Source organism: Hemicordylus capensis, chromosome 8, assembly GCF_027244095.1.
Source record: "Hemicordylus capensis ecotype Gifberg chromosome 8, rHemCap1.1.pri, whole genome shotgun sequence".
NCBI classification, from domain to species: domain Eukaryota; kingdom Metazoa; phylum Chordata; class Lepidosauria; order Squamata; family Cordylidae; genus Hemicordylus; species Hemicordylus capensis.
This window is the reverse complement of record NC_069664.1, coordinates 29,303,330-29,326,335: the sequence shown is the minus strand read 5'-3', so window position 1 is coordinate 29,326,335 and position 23,006 is coordinate 29,303,330. Positions and strand designations below refer to the sequence as shown.

At 49.0% G+C, this 23,006-nt stretch overlaps 2 protein-coding genes across 8 annotated transcripts; both read left to right on the top strand.

The window, feature by feature from the left end:
- The first annotated feature begins 4 nt into the window (after positions 1–4).
- On the top strand, positions 5–14,451 carry HINFP (histone H4 transcription factor). 6 transcript variants are annotated; one of them, XM_053269675.1, is made up of 11 exons: positions 5–707; positions 2,981–3,158; positions 4,713–4,888; positions 5,129–5,355; positions 5,524–5,635; positions 6,163–6,315; positions 7,587–7,664; positions 7,783–7,903; positions 9,217–9,355; positions 10,370–10,494; positions 12,418–14,451. In XM_053269675.1, exons 3-11 carry the CDS (start codon positions 4,723–4,725, stop codon positions 12,896–12,898), a joined length of 1,602 nt encoding a protein of 533 aa, XP_053125650.1. In that variant the 5' UTR covers positions 5–707; positions 2,981–3,158; positions 4,713–4,722; the 3' UTR covers positions 12,899–14,451. The 6 variants fall into 6 exon arrangements, with proteins under 6 accessions (XP_053125650.1, XP_053125648.1, XP_053125651.1 ...); XM_053269673.1 differs by lacking the exon at positions 5–707 and adding an exon at positions 1,367–2,130; XM_053269676.1 differs by lacking the exon at positions 5–707 and having other exon boundaries at positions 3,156–3,207.
- A 132-nt stretch (positions 14,452–14,583) lies between these two features.
- On the top strand, positions 14,584–21,582 carry LOC128333754 (CUB and sushi domain-containing protein 3-like). 2 transcript variants are annotated; one of them, XM_053269683.1, is made up of 6 exons: positions 14,584–16,510; positions 18,483–18,617; positions 19,456–19,623; positions 19,847–20,050; positions 20,588–20,654; positions 21,056–21,582. In XM_053269683.1, exons 1-5 carry the CDS (start codon positions 16,444–16,446, stop codon positions 20,599–20,601), a joined length of 588 nt encoding a protein of 195 aa, XP_053125658.1. In that variant the 5' UTR covers positions 14,584–16,443; the 3' UTR covers positions 20,602–20,654; positions 21,056–21,582. The 2 variants fall into 2 exon arrangements, with proteins under 2 accessions (XP_053125658.1, XP_053125657.1); XM_053269682.1 differs by lacking the exon at positions 14,584–16,510 and adding an exon at positions 16,846–17,045.
- The last annotated feature ends 1,424 nt before the right edge of the window (positions 21,583–23,006 follow it).

The following is a 23,006-nucleotide window of genomic DNA, read 5'->3' as shown; positions in this document are numbered from 1 at the left end:
TGCATGGTCGGCGAGGAGCTGGTAAAAAGGCTCTTTCATTAGACCAAGAGGATACTTCAGGAACAAAAGAAGAAGAAGAAGAGGGGGGATTTATTTAGATAATTAATTACATGTCAGTTTCATTTACTGTTAAAAAATAAATGAATGGATACAAGCTCTTCATTCTGAATACTCTGACTTAAAGTTCTCTTAAGTTAAAGGCTAAGAGACAGAAGTAGCACAAAGTCACCCAGTGAGTTTCATGGCACTGGTAGCACCTAGATTGGGACCCCTTGCAGATCGGGACTGTGTCAAGGGGGTAGCTTTAAAGCCCCATACCTCACACCACTGTAGCTTCAGTCTACAGAATCTTCCAGTCTGGCTATTGACTAAAGAAAAACTAAGCCTGCCAGGTCTAATCACGCTTCAGAGGTCCCGTATACTGTGGTTTGGTCCTGAATAAATCACTGAGGGGGAAGGAAAATCTTCATTTTATATTTATATTGATGAGAACTTTGAGAACCCTTTTTAAAAGGTGTGTGTGTGTGTGTGTGTGTGTGTGTGTGTGTGTGTGTAATCGTCTTACTCATATTCTTCCTTATCTTTTATTTTAGAACATAGCTGAAATGAAACGTTATACAAATTCAAAATCTGACAGTTTTGCAGAATCCAAATCAATTTTTGAAGATTTCAAATTTTTAAGTAAAGGGAAGGCAGTTCCTTGCCAGGTATTGGTAAACAACCATCTCTTTCCGCATAAACTATTAACATGATGTCTAATCAAGTGGTGCATATTTATTCTGTTTCGGTAGCGCACTGCAGCTGACAGGAGGAGCTGGATAATGTTATGGGATGGTGGAAAGAGGTTGTTTACACAAATGTCGGCGTCATTTCCCTTCTCTGGTGTAGTGCTGACCTGCAGAGCAACATGCTACATATCATGTTGCGAGATAGAGAGTTGTTTACATTTTGCTAAATTTAAGTGAAAACAACCGGAATGGGATCTGACATCCCTTCCCTGTAGTTAACTACAACCAGGTTTCCCACAGCAAGCAGGCAGCATGTCAAACAATGAGGTCATTCACACAGTCAAAAACTGTGTTCTACCAGGAACTGTGGATGCTCCCAATTTTTGGTTATGTGAAAGCAAGGTTAAAGGAAAACCTGGGTAGAAGTGATTGTGTGGATGCAAGGTAGGAAGAAAACCTGGGTAGCTTTTCCTCCTATCTTGCTTCCACACAACAGAAAATTGGGAGTACCCACAGTTCCCAAACCCGGGTAGAACACAATTTTTGATTGTGTGAGTGACCTCAGTATATTACAAGAGGGTTCTGTACTTGTTCTGTGCTTCGGAAGGGAGGGGAGCCAGAGGGGAGGGGAAGAAGCTTTAGTCCCACTGTGGTACTGATCTGGTCTAGGGGGCCTTCAGCTGTCACTTCACTTGTCAAGGAAAAATGCTCCCATAGGTGCCAAAGAAGTCCCCCCACCCCGAGAAGTAGCAGCTGTGGGGGCCTTGGTGCAGATCAAAATAACAGGGTGTGGTTATAGCCTCTCCATCAATGGTCCTGATCCATAGAGGGGCATTCCAGCAGCTATTTACAGTTTGTGTTGTTTGCTTGTTTTCCAAGCATGTAAATGCTAAACACGCTTTCTCTGTAGTTGACACTGGCCTTCCAGAAACTGAGCAGATCAAGCCAGAGCTCCTTGCATGCAGTAAGCAGGCAAGAGCAGTTTTGCAAGAGGTCATTAGCAAGATTAGAATTTAACAGAGCTGACCAAAGGAAGCCATCAACTTGTCCAACCTTTAAAAGCCTTTTTAAAAACTTGTAATATACTAATAAGAGTGCGATAAATCGGAATGTGGTGATTCAAAATCCTTAATCCAGGGATTCTAAACCTTGGTTCCCCAGATGTTGTTAGACTACAACTCCCATTATCCCCGGGCACAATGGCCAAATGGATGGTGAGAGTTGTAGTCCTGTCACATCTGGGGGCCCAAGATTGAGAAGCTCCAGTTTAAGCAATATTACTGGTTTTATTTTCTGCATGACTCTGAAGACAGCAAGTGTGGGTGATGGCACATCTCACAAAACCAGCACTTTGATGTCCAGGATCTTGGGATGCCACTGCCACAAATAGATGTCCCTTTTGGTAATTACTTGTGGCTGTTCCGCAAATCCTTGATAACTCTGCCTAGCTTTACAGGTTTCGTGACAGCACTTGGGCCTTGTGTAGGGTGCCTCCATGCCATATGTCCACTGTTGGTGATGCTGCTGATTCCTGATCTTGGATTTATTACCTAACTCTTGATCACTCTCTTCTTATAACCCTCAAACCTTTTCCATCCTTCCATCCTCTCCTTCTCCCGTTGCCTTTCTTCTCTCCATACAAATTATAATCTTTCTTCCCTTCCCGTTTATTGTATTTTATTTTACTCGCTCTCTTCTGTTTTTCTCATGACTTGACCCAGCAGGGCTGCAACATAAAAGTTACATAATCATATCGGGAATTTAGGGTTGCCAACTGTCTCTCATTACACCTCATCTCAGGGATGAAATGTTGGTCCCTACAGGGACAGCATTTGTCCCTCATTTATTCAATATCATATAATTCAATTACATATACGGCAATGATACTCAGGCTCTGGATTACCACCGCATACACCTCCCAGCCCCTCTCAGCCAGCCCCCGCCAAACTTGTGTCCCTCATTCTGGCAATGAAATGTTGGCAACCCTAACCAGGATTTTGTCTGGAGTGTTAAAACAAGAAAATAACTAAAATGTGGAATGATGCAAGATTCGTGTACATTTCCTCCAGAGATAAATATTTTTATTATACACTGCTGGAGTTTACACAGCCAATAGAAATCTTTGTTCTTCATCTTACTGCTGAGTGAAGGTTTAAAACCCTCAAACCTTTCCCATCCTTTCATTCTCTCCCCCGCCGGCCCCCCTTTGCTTTTCCTGTCTCCATACAATTTCTTCCTTCCTTTCAACACAGACCGGAACCATCGCGTCGGAGGCGCTTGTTCCCAACCGGACAGGAGACGCCAACGGTCTCTTCTGTTTGACAGCTCGGCCCAGGCCTGCCCATCTGCGCGACGCTATTGGTTGCCGGGGTGGCGGTTGGCGTTCTCATTGGCTGAGGAGAGCTCTGCGCGCAGAGCGCGAGCGCCCAGGTGAGGAAGTTGGTGGCGCGCTGGAAGTTGGAGGGGAGGAAAATAGACGGTAACTATGGAGACGCGGCCTAGTGTCTGCCCCCAAGCCTGAGTTCAAGGCCCAAAGGGCTTTTCTGATTGCTGAGCCTCTGGCTTTTCGGCCACGGGGCTCCTGAGGGTGGAGGAAGGGGAGAGCCCCAGGTAGGTGCTGCTTGGTCTGCCTCGAAGCCCCAGAAAATCGGGCAGGAGGGATCCGCTGGGGAGGGAGCCAAGTGAAGGCTTGTTGGCAGAGGGAGGTATTCACTGTGTTGGGGTGGGGGGCTAGCTGGACCTCTGGGCATTTTGGCCTAGGAAAGGTAAGTGGGGGTGCTGTGAAACCTAATGAAGGATTCTGCTTTGTTGTTGCTGTTGTCTCTGGATTCTCTCTGTGTTTGGGGAGGGACCTTTGGGGGCTGAAAGCTGACACACACAATTTTGGGATAAATAAAACATAAAAACAAAAGCAGAGCAAAGCATGGTGTATATAATATATAATGTTTTCACTATAGCTCTGTACTCTGTTTCTGTCCATGTGTTTGCTGTTTAAAACAAGCTTGCTATTTGAGCCAACGTGAAGCAGGAAAAAAAAATCTGATGGAGAAGGAAGAGGACAATTAAACCAATCCGGGTCCTTTGTCTGCTTCGTGAGAGGATTCTTTTGCTTTCTTTAATGAAAACAAGCAGTGGTTTGGGGGCTGAGGTTTTTTTGGTTTGGTCTATTTGTTTTTTAATAGCCTGCCCCAACCTGTGGGCTCAGTGTGGGTCATCATGGCAGCTTCACTCTCCAGGAATTCTAAATGGTTGGCAGAAACCTGTTACCTGTGCTTTTCTGCGTTGTCAGCAAAATGAAACCAAAGCGAAGGTAACGTGGGCATTGAGACAGGGTCATTTTGATGTGGATGGGGCTCCTTCCTGGGTCTGCTTCTTAGTCAATCAAACAGACTCAGTGGGAATCATTTTAGGGGCTTTATTGCTACTGCACTTTAGCAATAGGTAATCAATAGGCTCACGCTCTCAACCGATTACAGTTTGGTTACAGGTGTATCTTACATTTATACAGACAATCTAATGATGCTGACACCCTAGACACAGTATAAGTGGCAATAAAATGTTAGTACTAAGTATCTAGTACGCATGCGAATGAGTCATTGTTCATCTGGTGATTACTCCTTATTTGGTTATATCCTGTTTTCTTACAATGGGAACCTTGGCTGTCTCAGCAAGTTTCATAGATACATTTTAGCTGGAGAGAGATAATGACTGCAGTCATGAGAGGCAGTGATGTCCCTGAGCTGGGCCAGGTTACTTTAAGTTAAGATGAGGTTTTCTGAAGAACTAACATGGCTCAAGAGGAAGCTTGTACAGGACTGAAATGCTCACATTACCCAGTGAGTGGGTTTTTAGGGGTTTTTTTTTAAAGAGTTTGATAAGGGAGTTCCTGTTCTGGTGAAAGATAGCCAGAAGGCTGCCTTTCTCTGTCTTGGCCTATAAGTGAGATTGCATTTCTTTAACGGTATTTTCCTTGTCTTCCACCAGCCCTCTTGCCATGCCTCCTGGGAAGATGGGCAGTAAGGAAACCTTGGTTCTGCAGTGCGAATGGGAGATATGTAGCTTTGTGGCCTCGAAGATGGAAGAATTCTGTGAACACGTGTCAAAGCACTTGCAGCAGCATCTCCAAGGCAAAGATGAGGATGATGAAATGAATTCTCTGGGTAAGGGGCCCAGGGGGCAGTTACAAATGCAAGATTGGCTCTCAATGTAAGTTGTGGTCTTGCTCACACAGATACACATGATCTCTTGTTCAGATAAGGATGCTAAGAATTGTAAGGGAACAAAGGCATTGTAGAGAGTACCCCTCCCCACGTGTACCTTGAAAGTCCTTCCAGCACCATGCATACATGTTTTGGGTCTGGAGACTCTCCAACTGGGAATTCTTTGCCTTTGTATTTCAGAAGAATATGCCTGCCTTTGGCTAGAGTGTGGCTTCTGTTCCCCAGGGAGCCCTGCAGACCTGGTCCGACATGTTTACTTCCACTGTTACCACACCAAGCTGAAGCAGTGGGGGTTGCACGCTTTACAGAGCCAGTCAGACCTGACCCCCTGTCAGCTGGACTTTCAGAGCCGGAATATTATCCCTGAGATCCAGGAGAACTTCCTGTGCCTCTGGGAATACTGTGAGGTGAGTGTTAGAGGATGGGGATAGGAGGCAAATTGCATTTTGTGCTTTTGATGAGATGTAGATTCTCAGGAATGTAATTCCCAGAAAAGTTTTGCATTTCCATATGAGTGGAACAGCAGACAATTAATACTGTCATCCTAATTTCTCTGTCGTCTTTTTCCCTGTCAGAGAGCTTTTGATAACCCTGAGTGGTTTTACAGACATGTGGAGGATCACAGCTTCTGCACGGAGTACAAGGCGGTTGGAAAAGAGAATCACATGGTTTTCTGTGGCTGGAAAGGTGGGCTTGAGCTTGCTTAGAAACATTAGGAATTTGCAGGAAGTAGCTATGTGGTGGTATACTCTTCAGCATACCAGACTTTTCCTGGAATTCAGGCTAGTTAGTGTTTAAGAGGTAACATTTTCTGGATTTATTTATTTTTTAAACTCTCTATTTTTATTGCATAGTTTATTTGAATAACCATCTCTGCTAACATGTATGATTTCCAACAACTGGGAAAAAATCGCTTTCAGAATGTTAAAATCCTGGGGGCAAAGTTGTACAACTCTGTACAAAGTTTTTTGGCTCATGTATGGTATGTAAGATGGACCCTCCCTTTCGTGCATGTAACCCCCCACCCCAAACCTCACGTATTTAAATAAGCTTTTGGGAGGTTTGTGGGGATGGAAAAAATCCTAAAGTTCTCAAAAGAGATTGCTCTTGCATGGATCAAGCCATTTTTCTGCTGCTGTGTGAAGAATGCTAAGAAGTGTTTGTCATCAGCTTGGAAGAAACCTGACTCTGAGCATTGTCTTTCTTGGGTCTAGATTGTGACTGTTCCTTCAAAGGTCGATGCAAGTTGCGTGAACACCTACGCAGCCACACACAGGAGAAGGTTGTGGCTTGTCCCACCTGTGGTGGGATGTTTTCCAACAACACCAAGTTCTTTGATCACATCCGCCGGCAGACTGCCCTAGAACGTGAGTATCTGAACAGTCAATAGGTGGAAGGACAAGGAACTACAAAGCATAGGAAAAGTTCTCCTTCCTGGTCCATCTCAGTCTTTCATCGCTTTTGCAAGAGACACTTGTGTACTTGTGGCATCTGTTTTCCTGAGCAAAGATGTGTCTGCCAAAGTATGCAAATTTTAACAGCCTCATATCTGGGAACCTTCATTCAGCTTATAACATGTTTTGTCTTCATTTTGCAAATGATGCCAGTCACATCCCCATGTTAATAATACCATGGCAAGGTCAAAAATGCATTCTTGGTGGAGGTTTGTGAAAACACCTTCTGAGCTATCTGCCAATATGGATTACTGTGAGGTTGAGAGACATTCTCTCCACACACACCCAGCTCTATTAATTAACAAAGATGAATCTGGGGTTCTTGGAAACATAAGGCACTGCCCAGGATATGTGGCATGATCTCTGTGCAGCAGTTTCTGTTGCTGGTTACTAGAGCAGCAGACATGCCTGAAAACAGGGCAGCCATATGATGGGAAGGAGAACTGGTCTTGTTCCGTCAATTTCATTTGCAAAGTGATTTCGACTCTTGGAGCCCACAGAGCCCTGTGGTTTTCTTTTGGTAGAATACAGGAGGGGTTTACCATGGCCACCCCCCATGCAGTATGAGATGATGCCTTTCCGCATCTTCCTATATTGCTGCTGCCTGATAGAGGTGTTTCCCATAGTCTGGAAAACACACCAGCAGGAATCGAACCGGCAACTTTCTGCTTGTCAGTCAAGCATTTCCCTGCTGCACCATGTGTTAGCGAGTATGAATCATGCGTTTTGCTAATCATGCTTTTTGCTAACCACCTTGGTTTGCCGTTGCATGGGAGACCTTCTGTGAGTGCTGTAAGGTATTCCTCTTAGAGGATGGGGGTCATTGCTCAGTGGCAGAGCGCCTGCATGGCTGCATGCAGAAGGTCCCAGGTTCACTCCCTGGCAGTACCGGGAGAGACTCCTGCCTGTAACCTTGGAGTGCTGCTGCCAATCACTTGTAGACAATACTGAGCTAGATGGACCAAGGGTCTGACTCGGTAGAAAGCAGCTTCCTCGGCTCCTGTGCCTGAGATCTGTCATGATAAACTCGCTAAGAAAGGTTTGATGCCCAGGAAGAAGGCTCAGTCTTGAGAGTGGCCACTGCTGAGGGGGAGGGCAGTCCTGCTGTGACCCAGCTGAGTCTCCCGCCTCTTTGCTCCACATCCCACCCGCCTCCTTCCCTGTCTGCTCCCTGCTCTGTACAGAACAGCGATTCCAGTGCTCCCACTGCTCCAAGAGGTTCGCCACAGAGAGGCTGCTGCGCGATCACATGAGGAACCACGGTGAGTCTCGGCGGCTGCTTCTCCTCCCCGGCCCTGAGCATGCTTGCCCCCCTGCTCTTCCCCAGCCCCCCCCCCGGCTCCTTCGTGGTGACCTCCTCCTCTCCTTTCTCTTGAGCAGTCAACCACTACAAGTGCCCCCTGTGCGACATGACCTGCCCTTTGCCCTCCTCCCTGCGCAACCACATCCGCTTCCGGCACAGTGAGGAGCGGCCCTTCAAGTGCAATTACTGTGACCACAGGTAAACTGAGGCTGGCGGGGGGAGGGGGGAAATGGGGCATGCAGAATCGCAGAGCAAGGAAGGGGAGGACCTGCCTGTCTTTCCCCGGAGCTGTAAGCGGGAGTATTTTGCAAGTGGCGTGATGGCCCTTTTCCCTGCCAGGGGGATCTGTGAGTGTTCTCTTTGCATTTTTGAAAACAAGTGGTTGACTATCCTCCCCTTTAAAAAAAAAAAAAAAAGACCAGGGAATCCCAAAGCCCTGATTGCTGGCAGAAGAAAGTTAATGCCTGAACGGAATGGGCACGCAGAAGCCATTTCTTCAGCTGGAGTGAGCAGGCTTCAGGGTTGTGGCATCACCGTTGTTTTTTCACCAGAACCCTGAAGTCCACCAGCCAGAGCCAGGAGGCTGGGGGCAGGATGGACAGACACGCGGCATTAAAGGGGCAACATGTGCCTCTGAGCACATAGTGAATCCCAGAATTTGTTTCAGTACCAAACCTGAGCTCATAGTCCTTTTTCACACACAAATCCGCTCCCAATTTCCCCTCCACACTTTTGGCAGCTTAAATGAGAAGGGAGAAACAAGACTTTTTGTGTCAGCAATTAAGAGTCTAAACACCTTGCTAATTGACTGTAAATCACCCAGAGAACTTCAAGCAGGCTCTGGTCTCCCTCCTGCTCTTCCTGGCTGGCTGAAAACCTACCACAGACGTTGACACAACATGTCCTTGTTACCATTGTGCCATAAACTCCCTCTTTGACTTATCCATCTCACATGAGTGGGGGGAGGAGAACTTTTGGTGGAGGAAGCAGCCATTTTTAATTCAAATGAATTTCAGATTCAGAGTCAGTATGTTCAAGGACTGGTCTGTTAGGTCCACATCATCGTGTCCTATGGAAAAAATTCTGGTTTAAAGGTGTGCATTATCAGTCATTGATTGCTATTTTTTCCTGTAAAGGAACATAGACAGAAATCCCAGGACGGGGGGGAATGGGCTGTAGTTCAGTGGCAGAGCATGCAGAAGGTCCCAGATTCAATCCCTGGCATCTCCAGGTAGGGCTGAGAAAGACTCTGTCCTGTTTGAAACCTTGGAGAGATGCTACCTGTCAGTGTAGACAATACCGAGCTAAATAGACCAGTGGTCTGACTCAGTATAGGGCAGTTGCCTATGTTGCTGCACTTGTTGCTTTGTTGTTATGTTTAGATTTTTTTTTTTAAGTACAGAGATCTGAATGTGTGTTTGATTACTACTTGCTGCTACAGACTAATGTAACTACTCGTCTACCATCTGTGCCCGAGTTTTAGATCCTTTTCTCTTGAACTTTCCTTCCAGTTGTAAAAACCTTATTGATCTGCGGAAGCACTTGGATACACACAGCAAAGAGCCGGCCTACCGCTGTGAGTTTGAGGCTTGCAACTTCAGTGCCCGGTCCCTCTGCTCCATCAAACTGCACTACAAGAAGATCCACGAGGTGGGAACAGAGGCGGAAGGTTGTAGGGCCGTCTTCCAGTAGAGCTTTGATTTCCAGTAGAGCTTTGAAGCCCGGGAAGAAATTCTGTCACTGAAGGATTAGTAGAGACTTAGCAGAGTTCCAGCAGGATAAGCCTCTGGCGAGAAAATGCCAAGTGCTAGACCTGAAGTAAAGTTTGGCACAGTGGCAGAACAGCTGCCTTGCATTCAAAGGGTTCATAGTTCAGTCCCCAGCATTTCCAGGTAGTGCTAGGGGGAAACCCCTGTCTGAAACCCCAGAAAGCTGCTGCCAGTCAGTGTAGACAGTAATGACCTCAATGGACTCAAAGGAGGAGAGCTGGTCCGGTGGTAGCAAGCATGACTTGTCCCCTTAACTAAGCAGGGTCTACCCTGGTTGCATTTGAATGGGAGACTAGAAGTGTGAGCATTGTAGGATATTTCCCTCAGGAGATAATAGAGCCGCTCTGGGAAGAGCATCTCCGTTCCAAGTTCCCTCCCTGGCTTCTCCAAGATAGGGCTGAGAGAGATCCCTGCCTGCAACCTTGGAGAAGCCGCTGCCAGTCTGTGAAGACAATACTGAGCTAGATAGACTAATGTTCTGATTCAGTATGTGGCAGCTTTCTATGTTCCTATGACCAACCATCAGCAGAAGGCAGCGTAGTATGTTAACATCTGCCCCACCTAATTTTTTTCCTGCTGTGAACCTAAGTATGCCCTAGTCACAGGACAGGGCAAAGCATTATGAAGAGCCCTTGAAGTCCTGCTTTTTGACTCTTGGGAAGTTTTAGCTCAGCCGGGCTTTAGAGGGTTATTTGACTTTCCAGCCTATCTTTGTGATTGTGGTAACTTACAAAACCTGAGATTCTTGGAATGGCCCTGGGTGCAAAATTCAGCCGTTTTTGTACTTGCAGGGGGTGTTAGCCACAGATCAGAAAGTGCACTCTTGTGAAGCTGAGATATAAAAGGTCTCCTTTTAACAAAATCATTGATGCCATTGCTCTCTCTTTCTGCTCAGGGTGACTCAGAGCCCCGCTACAAATGCCACGTCTGTGACAAATGTTTTACCCGCGGGAACAACCTGACTGTGCACCTCAGGAAGAAGCACCAGTTCAAGTGGCCATCAGGCCATCCTCGCTTCAGGTCGGTAGCCTTGCAGACCTCTTCCTTGCTACCGGCTGTGTGGGAACGAATCTGGGCACAGCCTCACTGCCCCTGCTAGCCGCATCCACAAGAATATTGGGGCTGGCAGCAAGTCAGAGAAGGGTCCCAAACGAGCATGCATGTGGTTGCTAGAATCCAGGGGGTTGTAATCAACGGACCACTCTTATCTCCATGGGTGTACCTTATTACTCATTTATAGACTAACGAAAGAAGAGGTGACTTCTAGTCTAAGCCCAAAGCCTAGGCACCAAAAGGATCGCCATTTCCTTGAAACGGGTTCATTCACCACGAGGCAAGAATTTTAAGGAGCCTCTGGATTCCTTGTAAGAACTTTTATTGAGAGATCCAGAAAGGCAGACAGCAGATACTATACAGGGTGCCAGAGCTGTGCACCCTGTAGAACTCTCAATTACCACTAGGTGGTGCAGTTGGGAAATATTAACTGGCATTGGCAAAGCATTTGTGTTCTCCCTTTGACAGAAGTTTGACCCATTTCCTTGTTATACTAATTCAGGCAGGATAAGCAACATTTTCTCACCTTGCGATGAGATTTCCCTATAAAGAATTATGTGATTTTGCCCAAGAGGTGGCGTGACACTTCCCAGTCCATCCCTCGCTCTTCGCAAATCGGCCATTCCCGCGTCTTCATCCTCCCGGATTAGCAAAGGGGTTCCTAACCTGTGGTCCCCAGATGTTGTTGGACTACAGCTCCCATCCTCCCCTGCCACAATGGCTTTCAGGTTGAGAGTTGCAGCCCAACTACATCTGGGGACCCGGGTTTGAGAGCCCCTGGACTAGTCTCATTCACCCTGGCAATTTACTGCATGCATTCGGTGGCTACTGCAATATAATTTCTCCTCTCCCCCAGTCTGGGTACCCCATCATGGGGTAGGCGTGCACTTTGGAGGCGAGGAGGCAAATATTCCTCGCACTGGTGGTCTGTCCAATGACTGTGGGCTGGTGGCAACCATTTCCCCCCAGAAGTCTTTGCTGGGGCCACGCTAGAGCCCTAATCAGACGGTATACACAAGGCACAAGCAGAGTGTCTGGAAGTCCAGCCCTGTCGATCATCCCTGCCAGTGCCACGCTCATAGTGCAGCATTTGTCTGAAGAGGCGAACGCTGCATCCGTGATGTCAGTCACTTCCATGACCAGGAGGGATCATGGAAGGGATCGTGGTCCATGATGATCCTGTTCCCATGATCATGAAAGTGAGAGGGATCGCTCCTCTTAGCCGGTTGTGTCCCAGCCTGTAAGTTCTTCGCAGCTGGCCCTGCTTGGTATCCCAGGCCCTGGTGTAGTGTGTGGTGCCTGGGCCTGTAGCAGGGCCTTCTCTGTGTCCGCCCCTCTTCTTTGGAACACTCTTCCTCCCCCCCCCCAGATTCGTTCAGCCCCCCTCCCTGGCTGCTTTTAAAGGCTTTCTTAAGACCCACCTGTTTCACCAGGTGTTTGCCCTTTAATAATACTTTTTTTAATTGATTGTTGTTGGTACCGTATTTACTGCCTAGAGTCTTTGGAGGAGGCAATATATAAGAAAATTTTGATGGATAAATCACGGATGTGGCAGTAGCCTCTTCCGATGAATGCCGCTCTCACCATGCGCGAGGAGCTGATGGGGCTGGGGCAGGATTTCCGGTCCTGTTCCTCCAGGCTCTCCTCACATCGAGTGCCTTTTGCATCAGAGGATTTAGGTCAGTGCATGGTGATGCCGCTGGGAGGAGCACTGCTGTGGTGAAATGGTGAGAATAGGCCTGCTGGGGGGCAGTTCCCATCCCACTTTGTCCCAGCCAGACCCCCACCGCCCCATCGGAGCCCAAAGCGACTTGTAGAGAGTTCCCTGCTCAGTTCTAGCCCGGGATCGCCTGCCCTCCCCAGTCATTCCTCCCCTTGAATCTTGCCCAGGTACAAGGAGCACGAGGATGGCTACATGCGGCTGCAGCTGGTGCGTTACGAAAGCGTGGAGCTGACGGAGCAGCTGCTGAAGGACCGCGAGAAGCAGGGCGAGGTGCTGGGCGAGACGGCCCAGTGCGTCGTGCTGGCAGGGGCGGAAGGCAGCCTGCAAGGCATCATCCTCGAGCCGCCCACAGAGGAGCCCCCTGATGCGGATTCTCAAGCGGCCCCATCGCCCTCACAGGACCCAGCTCGGCAAGATGCAGGCGTGTCCCCAGAGCAAGAGCTGAGCGCCCCGTCCAGCCCCATCATCCGCGTGGTGAATCGGACCAACGAGCGTGGAGAGAGCGAGACTGTCTACTACGTGATGGCCAACGCGCCCTCCTCGGAGAGCCAGGCGGGAGCCCCTGGCAGGTTTGCTGCTGAGCCCGAGGACAACGTCATGGACAGGCTTCAGAAGACCGCTGAGGAGCTGGGCATCCAGATCGTGTGAGGCCCCTGGCTGCCTCTTGCCTGTCCAGGCGAGGAACTCCAGGCTTGGTTTCCCACCCCCGCCCCAGGGGCTGGTCTGGGACTGCAGGCGCCCCGTGTCGGCTTCCTGCACGTCTTGAAGGCACGTTGTGAGAACCACATACAGTTGGTGCTGCCTGGAAAAGGGGACTGTGTTCCCTCCAGTGGCACCCCGTAGCCTCCCCCTTGATTCTCTTGTCACTGGGGACCAGGCTGCAGCTTCTGGCACTGGGCAGTCTGGGAAGGGGAAGAGGAAAGCCAGGTGCTAAGCTGGTCAGAATTGGAGGCAGGGACTAGTTCTCCAGTCAGTCATGTGGGAGGCGGAAGAGACTAGTCATGGCTGGATGGCCTTGGCTGGAGCCCATTCTGGGAATGCACAGGATCGCAACTGATTGGAAGCCCTGGAGAAGTCCAATGTGGATGTTTCTGTGCTGCCTGCCTTGGAAGTTTCTAGTGTCCCTCTGAGAAATGAATTTCCTTCTTGTGACTCTCCACATGCCAGAAGGCCCCTGGCAAATGCTCCAAGCCTATCCTGGTCATTCCTCGGGGTGGGGGGGGAGGTGTCTCAGAACCAGGAACCTCCATACCTTGGAAGTCTGGCTTGTCTTCAGCCCGGCCTTTTGTGGTGCCCCTTGTCCCTTGCATGGATAGGAACACTGATAAACCTGGCCCTTCTAGACTGCTGTGCGTTGGGACACTCCAAGGTAGTTCCAGCACTGACCTCTCATCCCTCTTGCCATTCTGTGGATGAGGAACAGCATTCCCTGTAAACCGGGATTGCCAGGTGTTGACTACAACTCCCATAATCCCCAGCCAAAGGCCATTACCGCTAGGGATGCTTGGAGTTGTAGTCGGCAACCGGCAAGCCCTATTGCAGGAAACACTCATGTGGAGCAAATGTTGCTGAGAACCTGTCACCATGTCCAGCTCCCGCTTCTCGGTTTGTCTCGTCCTGCTGCCGTGGCTCCCATATTCTGGGGAGACCACAAAAGGGGGGGGGGTCCTCATTCTTCCCAAGGATTCCTTCCCCCACACGGGGACTCCAGCTCATGCCTTTCACATTTCTCGTTATGACGAAAACCATCGGGGAGTGGGAGATGGAGATGCCCACCAGTGGTGGTGCTCGTTGCAGGGTCTGTTGCAGTCTGCCCTGAAAGTGTCTGCGGCTGGGTCGGATGGGAGACATTCCAGTGGGGGCCTCCAGAACTGGAGCCCAGTTGATGGGATGAGGGTTCTGTTCCTGGTTCAGATTTGACAAATTGAGCATTTGGGGGCTGGGAAGGAATCTTGGCTGACATCGGAATGGCTGCTCTTTGGAAGTGGAAAGGGTGGTGGGTGTTCTTCAGAAAAAGGTGGGAGGAACCTGAAGGCATCAAATATTTTATGCTGTTGTGAGTGGTATTTCATATTTGTAAATTATTGTTGTAAAGATTGGATTCTTCTAATTTATTTTCTAGTTGCCTCTGAAGATCACTCGAAACACATCGGGTGTGAATGTTCTCATCTGAGTATCTTGCATTAAAATGTTTTTCAGCATTTCTGGGTTCCCCTTTTGGTGGGTTTTTTTGTGGGGGGAGCGCTTATATTGGTGCTGCTCTCCTCCCCCCCCCTTCCTCTGTGCTGGTTATTCTCCCCTATAGACAGCTTGGCTCACTTGCTTGAGTCATCAAATTTGGGTTGGCCTTGGGAACCACCCATTATCTCTGGCCACCACTGGCCCTGCCCCTCCCTTCCATGGGGAAGCCGGCATCTGACATAGCCCTGAGATCTTGTACATTAGTCTTGAGGCAGGGTAGGGGTGGGTGTGGTGGAGAGGAAGTCACACCTGGGAGGTGAGGTGCTAGTGGACTGTTCCCTGAGAGACACGAGGAGGCTAAAGGATTCCCAGAGAAGCTTCACAAGTCCCTGAGGCTAGGTTAAGGCCTGGGCCAAAATCATCTAAGGGTGTGTCTGTATCAGCTGTTTCCCCCAGGACTTCACTCCATCTTGAATAGGAGGTGCAGTCTGTAGCACTTTTTGAACGGCTTCCTTGAGTCAGGATGGCTTCCTGGTTTTGACCCAGGAAACTCAGTACGTTATCAAAGAGGCACCCTGCTAGCCTTCCGGAAAGATGCTCCTCACCTGGACACGGGATGCTTTGTGCCCTTTAAAGCTTGCTGTTTAAAATGGCCAGCTGGAGCCAGTCAGAAAATGTTATTCAGAGTGAACACCTGAAGTAGCAAACTGGTGTATCTGCTTGCAAGGAAATGGTCCCATCCTTTTCGATGTGTAGCCATTGACAATCCTACAACATTCCTTTGAAGGGTTTAATTGCAACTAAATTAAACTATGAGTGGAGGGGGCGGTTTTCATGCAGGCTGATCTTCATCCTAGGCTTACTCTACCTTGCTGCTACACAGTGTCCACCTTGGTTTGCATTTGGATGGGTGACTACATGTGAGCGTGTAAGAGATTCCCCTTAGGGGATGGGGCTGCGACATCTCCAGAGAGGGCTGAGAGAGACTCCTGCCTGGAACCTTGGAGAGCTGCTGCCAGTCAGTGTAGTAGACCATGCTCAGTTCTTCTATTTCTGCTTTCACTTGGATGCAACAGGTGCCCAAACGGACCTCTTTGCTCCCCATCTGACTTGGAGGCTGGAAAAATACAAGGCACTTAAGCATTTGCAATATTTCTGGACTTCATTGTTATAATATAATTGCCTCTGCTCGTATCTGAATCTCTTGAAAGGCTGGGAATCGCCGAACCCTGGTGCAGCTTTCTTGACCCGAGTCAACCCCACTCCCCAAGCAAAGCACCTGCCGCTACCCTAGAAGAAGCTCTCGTAATCTCCTTATGCAGCAGCCCTTTGTGCGAAGCAGCCTTCTGCTCCTGAGCTTTCTTCAGGCTGCTTTCCCCAAAATACTCTAGTCTGAACTAGGGATACGTTGCCTCTTCACAGGGGTTGTATCGTCACGTTTAAGCCTCACAGCAGCCCAGCAAGGTAGGTGAAGGTGGCTTGGTGGCTCACAGTCGGCTCACGACAACCAGGTCTCGGGCCTCCAAACACAACCTTCTAGCCATGTGCTTTCCTGCCTGTTGCAAATAATCGGAGAGACGCAAAGGAACCCCAGCTTGCGAATGGGATCTCATTGCTGCCTGGAATTCCAGGCCTCGTAAGTTTGCTGAAAGTGGAAAAGAGAGAGTAATCTCCTGCCACTGCTGGATTATCTGTGCCAAGGCGGGGGGTGGGATGTAGCAGAAGGATTAATGGAAGCTTCTCCCAACCCCCCCCCATGTTTTATTCCCTGAACTGCAGCGTCTCGGCAGGGAGAAGCAAAACGAGCACCGCCTTCTCCGCATGAAGAATGGATCTGGGCCTCTGCAAGGCCCCTTGGCGGCCTGTGTGACTGGGCCAAGCGCATGGGGGCAGGTGAAAGAATCCCACCCCTGTGTTGCATTCCTTTTTAAAGGGGAAGTGTTGAAGCAGCTGCAGCGGAGGTACTCTCTGGAAGCGCCAACCCAAGAGGCCAGATCTGCTGTGTGCGCGCAATGGTGCTGAGAGGCCTCTTCTTCATTCTCTCTTTCCTGGAGCTCCTTTCAGGTGAGGAGCCAGAAGGTAAGTCACAGCAGGGGACAAGGATGGTGTAGAGCAAGGATTCTCAACTGCTGGTCCGCAGACCGGTGCCGGTCCGCGAGGCATCACTAATACAAAAATCATCCCCCCCAAAAAAAAACAATTTTGGGCCAGCAGGGACCAGTGGGAAATCTCCAGAGCTCATTTCCAAGCAGCCCTTGCTGCTGGGTAACATTCATTTTGCTTCCTCGAAATGAACATTATCCAGTAGCAAGGGCTGCCTGGAAATGAGATCCGGGGAGCTCCCGGTGGTGGAGGTCCCCACTGGCCCAAAATTGTTTTTGGGGGGGTCCCGGGGGGGTGGGGGTGAGGGAAGAGACTCCCTTACTGACTACTGGTCTGGGAAACTGCTCATGAATAATGTACTGGTCCATGACTCCAAAAACGTTGCAAAACACTGGTGTAGAGCATCTCTCTCCCAAGAACGAAGAGCATCGTCACCTGCGCTGTGGAGGCAGGCAGGAGGCCCCTCGAGAGATCCAGTGGCAGCAATTGGGAGGGCTGTTGCAGTTGGCTGGTAAGGTGCGTGACTTCCAGGGTGCAGACTTGGCAGTTGCGTCCATGTTGATTTTATTTATTTATTTAACTCTAAAACCCCACCGCAAGGGGCCTGACTTGGGCTGTGTGTTGCAGGAGGAAAGAGGCTTGAACTCTCTCGTTCGCTCTCCCCCTCCCTCCCATGGCCCCAATACAGATTGCTTCCCTGTGTGTATTTCAGCCAGGGGAGGAGAGCTGGTCTTGTGGTAGCAAGCGTGACTTGCTCCCTTTGCTAAGCAGGGACCACCCTGGTTTGAATTTGAATGGGAGACTACATCTGTGAGCACTGTATGATAGGGGATGCGGCCGCTTTGGAAAGAGCACTGGCCTGCTTGCATGCAGAAGGTTCCAAGTTCCCTCCCTGGCAGCGCTTCCAGATAGGGCCAAGAGACTCCTGCCTGTAACCTTGAAGAAGCTGCTGCCAGTCTGTGCAGACAATACTGAGCTAGATGGACCAAGGGAGAGAGACTGACTGCCATTGTACATGGATGCTCCATTTAGCTGTCCATTTGCTCCATTTAGCAAGCTGAATACCAGACTGTTGCAGCAGTAAAATGCTGCAGCGGTAAAATGCTGCAACATTTCTGAGTGTGCCAGGCGCTTGGGTGGCATAGCTGAGAGAACACAGCTGTTTGCAAAAGCCATCCAGTGCAGTCATGACTGGGGTGAGAGTCAAGCCAGGGACCTTTTCAGCTCTCACTCTTCCATCACAGTCCGATGTGTGCTTACTTGCAAGTAAGCCCCGCCAATTTCAGTGGGATTTATCCCCTCCTGGGTATGTGCAAGGATTGTAGACTCAGTCTCTCTGCAAGTCTGTGGCCCGCTGTGCCATATTAATTTCGACCACTTTGCTAGTTTGGACTATTAATTGTGTTGCTTTCTAACACGATGCTGGGCACTTCTCTGCATGCTGGCCTCTTAGCTGGTTCTGTTCTACAACGATAGGCGTTCAATGGTTCATACTGTACTTGTGATTGCAGTGTTTTATTTTCATGAGTTGTATGGATTTGCTTGTTGCCAGCTCCTTTGCAGACTGCAGACTGGGAAAGCAGCATACCAATATTTGGTGTCCATCAGAGCCCCTTTCCTTGGGCAAACAATAGCATCTGTGGGGAGACTCAATCCTGAGTGGAACGGAGCCCTCCTTGTGGGTGCTAAAGAGTTTTTAAAAAAGAAAAGTTAAGCAGGTCAGGTTTCAGAACATACTTAATGTAATGTATAATTTGACACTAAATAAATAAAACGCTGCACTATTTGTAATAGGCAGTAAGACATCTTTTATTTCTGCATACAGAATGCTGGAGTGTCCGGTCGGGCAGACTAACTTCCCTTCTTGCTCTAGATATCAGCACCTGATCTAGCAACTGCTTTGCATTCAATTTCTTTTTTTCAACGTGAAAGTTCTGTTATCTTCCAGCAAACCTGGATACCTACTGGTCCGGCACAGCCCCGATCTGCTTGGGGGGCTGCAAAGGGAAACACAAAGAGCTGAAGAGAAGCCAATGTGGGAACGGAAGCTGTTGCTGGCTGGGATATAAATCGTTTTGTCGAGGTAAGAGCTGTTCACCAGCCAGCGTGGTGGTTGGAGCATTGGCCCTGGAGTGGTGAGACCTGGGTGACATGTGATAGCAAAATGAGCATCCATGTACAATGGCAGTGTATCTCTGAATATCAGGTTATGGAAACAAACAGCAAGAGAGGGGGCTATTGCAGGGGTTCTCAGTCCCCAGATGTTGTTGGACTACAATTCCCATCATCCTTCAGCCACTGTGGCTGGGTGTTCGGTGTTGTAGTCCAGCAATGTCTAGGGACCCAATGCTGAAAACTCCTGGACTAAGACTTGAGGCATCTGGTTAGCCACTTTGGGATATAGGTTGCTGGACCTGGGTAGTTCTTTGGTCTGATTCAGCAAGGTAGCTAGAATGTTCTTCTTCAGGGGATGATAGCTGGTGAATCTCCTTCATTGCCTGGGAGCTTTCAGAAGGATCTCACTAGCTTCTCTAAAAAGAAACATAAGATAAACACCAGCAACAGCCACTGGAGGGATGCTGTGCTGGGGGCGGATAGGGCCAGTTGCTCTCCCCCACTAAACACAAGAGAATTGCCATTTTAAAAAGGCGCCTCTTGGTTCCTTTAGCAGGGGGACCCACATTAAACCCCGATTTGAACGACTGTGTGAACGAGGGCAATGTCTGAATGGATCACTGGCATATCAGTAAGACGGTTCTTGTACGGAATTGAGGGCAATCCCAGCTTTACAGGGCAGGCTTTGGGGGAACACAAATTGAAGCAGAACTTGCCCAACTCGGGAGTAAGACTTCTTGCTCCCAGACATCATCGATGTCAGCATTTTAGAAATCTGCCGCATTACACCCACCTTCTCTCTCCAGTGAATTGTGGACGTCCGGAAGCGGAGTTCAATTCCGTGGTCTACGGCAATGACTGGTGGGTGGGCTCCGTGGTGCGCTACAACTGCCGCCCTGGCTTCCTTCTCGTTGGGGACCCGGCTAGTGCATGCCAGTCCAGTGGCCACTGGACTCCCAAACCTACGTGCCTCCGTAAGTACTGAGGTTGTGCAAAGGTGAGTGAGAGTCGTGTTTGCCCCGCCCCAGAAGTGGCCGCATGGCTGTGTGTGGCAGACATTTCTCTATTTTCTGCTTGCCAGACAGAAGACTAGCCAGGCTGGTTCAATGGCTTGCTCTTGGGGGCTTCTTTTGCTTGCCCAGAGTTCCTTTTGAGCCTTTCTTCTTTCCTGTCTGGTTGTCTGTCCTTCCTGCTAAGGGATCTGCCTCCGGGGACGGATTGAAATCAACGAGCGAGACATTGACAGGAGCTGCTCCTCTACCTGTCCCAACAAGGTGCACCTGGGGGCCTTTCTCAATCATGGCTGCATCAAGATCTCCTCCTGCACTACCAAGCAATCTGGCTGGACCCGCTGGTTCACTCGCTGTGACTTTTGCGAGTGTGACTGCTATGTCCCCTGCTGTAAGTGGCCCTGTGCGCTTCTGTCTTCCACACAGACGACAATGTCAGCAGTGGGGGGGAGGCAATGGCACTATATGCAGGTAGTAGGTGGTTTGCACAGAAGCGAATCAGAGCAATGCCAGCCATGATAGCTAAATTGAGCTTCCGTGTTCAGAGGAATGCTATCTGAATACTGATTGCTGGGAAGCAGCAGTGAGAGATGGCTGTTGCCTTCCCACCCTGCTCGTGGGCTTCCTGAAGGCATCTAGCTGTCCCTTGCTGGAAACAGGGTGCTTCACTAGATTGCCTGCTTATGTTCTTTAAAATCCTTGGGGATCCTGGGAACTGTAGTTCTTGGAGAGCAGGGAGTAGCATTTGGAGGTCTCTAGCAGAGAATTCTTGGCATCGAATTACAGTTCCCAGTATCCTCTGGGAATAGGTCCAAAACCAATATAAGTATCTAGCAGAGACAGGAGCCTGATATTGCCATGGAGGTCCTCGCAGGGATGCTGCTAAGAATGCCCAACCTCTGTGTTCTCTTGTGTGTCTCTTTTGCAGCCTCTTCAGGATAAAGGGCAGCACTGACAGGGCAGCTGTTCTGAGCTTCTCCACGCACACAAGTTTTGTAAGTTTTAGGCAGTGCACACTTTTATATCTATGACTGCAACCTTTAATCTTTGAATTGATTAGACTAGGAATCCATTAGAACCTATTAAATGGAGTGAAAAGGTATCCTGGATTAATAAAGCAATATGTAGATATAATTATTTAAATGTAAAAACTGCAGAACATCATCCCATAAGAGGCATTCCCCTTCACCATTGCATAGGAGGGAATTTCTCTTCTGCTGTTGACCACAACATATACATGCATCCTCTAAAAACAAAGCTGGTGTGTTCCTTCAAAACCAGTGTGTTAAGTGGTGTGCATGTTTATGCAGGCTGAATAGATTGCGTCTAATTTGACTGATCGAACAAGATTCCTTTCATCTGCTGACAGCCCTAAGTTTTATCTTGTTGATTTCAGTGACTATCGGGTGTGCCTCGCCCTCCCTGGCTTCCAACCTGCAGATGAAATTATCCTCGCCAGAGGGCCCCTTTGAACCTTCTCTTCTTAACTGGTGTGTGGGACAGATGGGGAACCCAAGTGTCGTTAAGATTTAATTGTACGTGAATAAAGCCTGTTGCAAAGAATGTGTGTGTTCTGGCACTCAGAGGAAGCTCCAGGTGAGTGAGATCCTTCTTAGTCGACAAGACTCATGCTTGGCATGCAGACTGTGCCATTCATTCAGTCCTTAGCATCTCCACTTGAAAGGATTTTTAACAGCAGCAGGGCTAAAAAAGGACTTGTACCTGAATCCTTGGAGACCTGCTGCGCTCCCAGGCATAGTGGGCTGATGGGCTTTGCTGATAGCTTCACATTTCACCCTGAATCCTTGGGTGTCTCTTCCAAGTGGGTAGACCCCGTCCCCGTGCATGCATGGAACTAATCTTGGCTCACATTACAATCTGATCTACTGCCCTTGCTGAAGTTTAGCATCTTGAATTAGGAGACCCGTGATTAGGCTTGCAGAGGCGGTGGCTTTCCAGTCCCCCTCCAAAAAAAAAATCAAAAAATAACTAAATCCCTGCAGCGTGGCAGTGTTCCTTTTTTTATGTCCTCTGTGCTGAAGGCTGCCTTCTCCGGCCCCCAGCAGCACCTGCAATCCAGCTGGTGACAAGTGGGACCTGGGATGGGTGGCAGCTGCAGCTCTTCCTTCCAAGGTTAAGGGAGAGGATGGAGCAAGACAGGCTGGATTTTCATAGCAAATACCTTCACTGCAGCAGCGCTACCAACGGGCATCCCTCCCTCTCTCTGCCAGAGGAAAAGAGAAGCCTAGAGCATGCCCCAGCGAGAGGAGGAGAATGTCAAGCTACATGTGCCCTCCCTGCTTCTCACCTGGCTGCCTTTTCTCCCAGCAGCAAGGCCTAGTCAGGGGGAGGAGAGCTGGTCTTGTTACAGCAAGCATGGGATGTTGCCTTTGCTATGCAGGGTCTGCCTTGCTTTGCACTGGGATGGGAGACGTCACGTGAGTGCAGTAAGAGATTCCCCTTAAGTGATGGGGCCACAGTGCAGTGGAAGAGCTTCTGCAGGAGGTCTCCCAGGTCCATTCCCTGACAGTATCTTATAATAATTAATAATAAACTTTTTGCCCCATAACAAATTGTTCTCTGGGCAGCTCACAACGCAACATAGAGACGTCCAATAAAAACACATGAAACGTTAAAGTAACATAGTTTTGTGATCCCATAATTTTCTTTTAATCCTGCTCTGTCTTATGCTGGTCTTGGACCCAAATAAAGATGATTTGATATAAAACACAACAAATTACAACAGAAAATTGAAAAACAAAATGCAATACAAAACATCTTTAAAGTGTGAATTGGGCAAAGCTGGTATGCATCACAGCCTGTGATCAATCAAGGTGGCTGGAAAAATGCCACCCTAATCAAAGGCCTTGTTGCTGGTCCATACATTACATTTGTCTACATGAGGAGGCGCATGTGACTGTGACGGTTCAGACTGTTGAGGATGGGAAATATGGTTGTCTCGTCCTCCCTGGGACCAGTCTCCACTAACTTATGCAGAATAGTTTGGAGGAGGAGAGTCCTGAAATGTAAATATGCACGAGCCTCTTCCCTGTACATTGAACTGCTCTGCAGCAGGCAGAAACTCAATAGAGTGTGTTCCCTGTCATGAAGATATAGTTATGGGGATTTCTGGCTGGGGTGAGGTGGGGCAGAGGCTCAGGAAGAGAGAGCTGTGACTGTACAGAAAGCTTCTTTCCCGGACCGGGAAGCCCCTTTGATCCCAAATGTGTGCCTACTTGGGGCACGCTGCCTGGGCTCAGAAGCACTCTTGCCTTTTATGATGACTTCATTATGTCCCTGTATCTCGCCTCAGCAGTGAAGGCAGCTTGTGCTCCCCTCCATTAAAT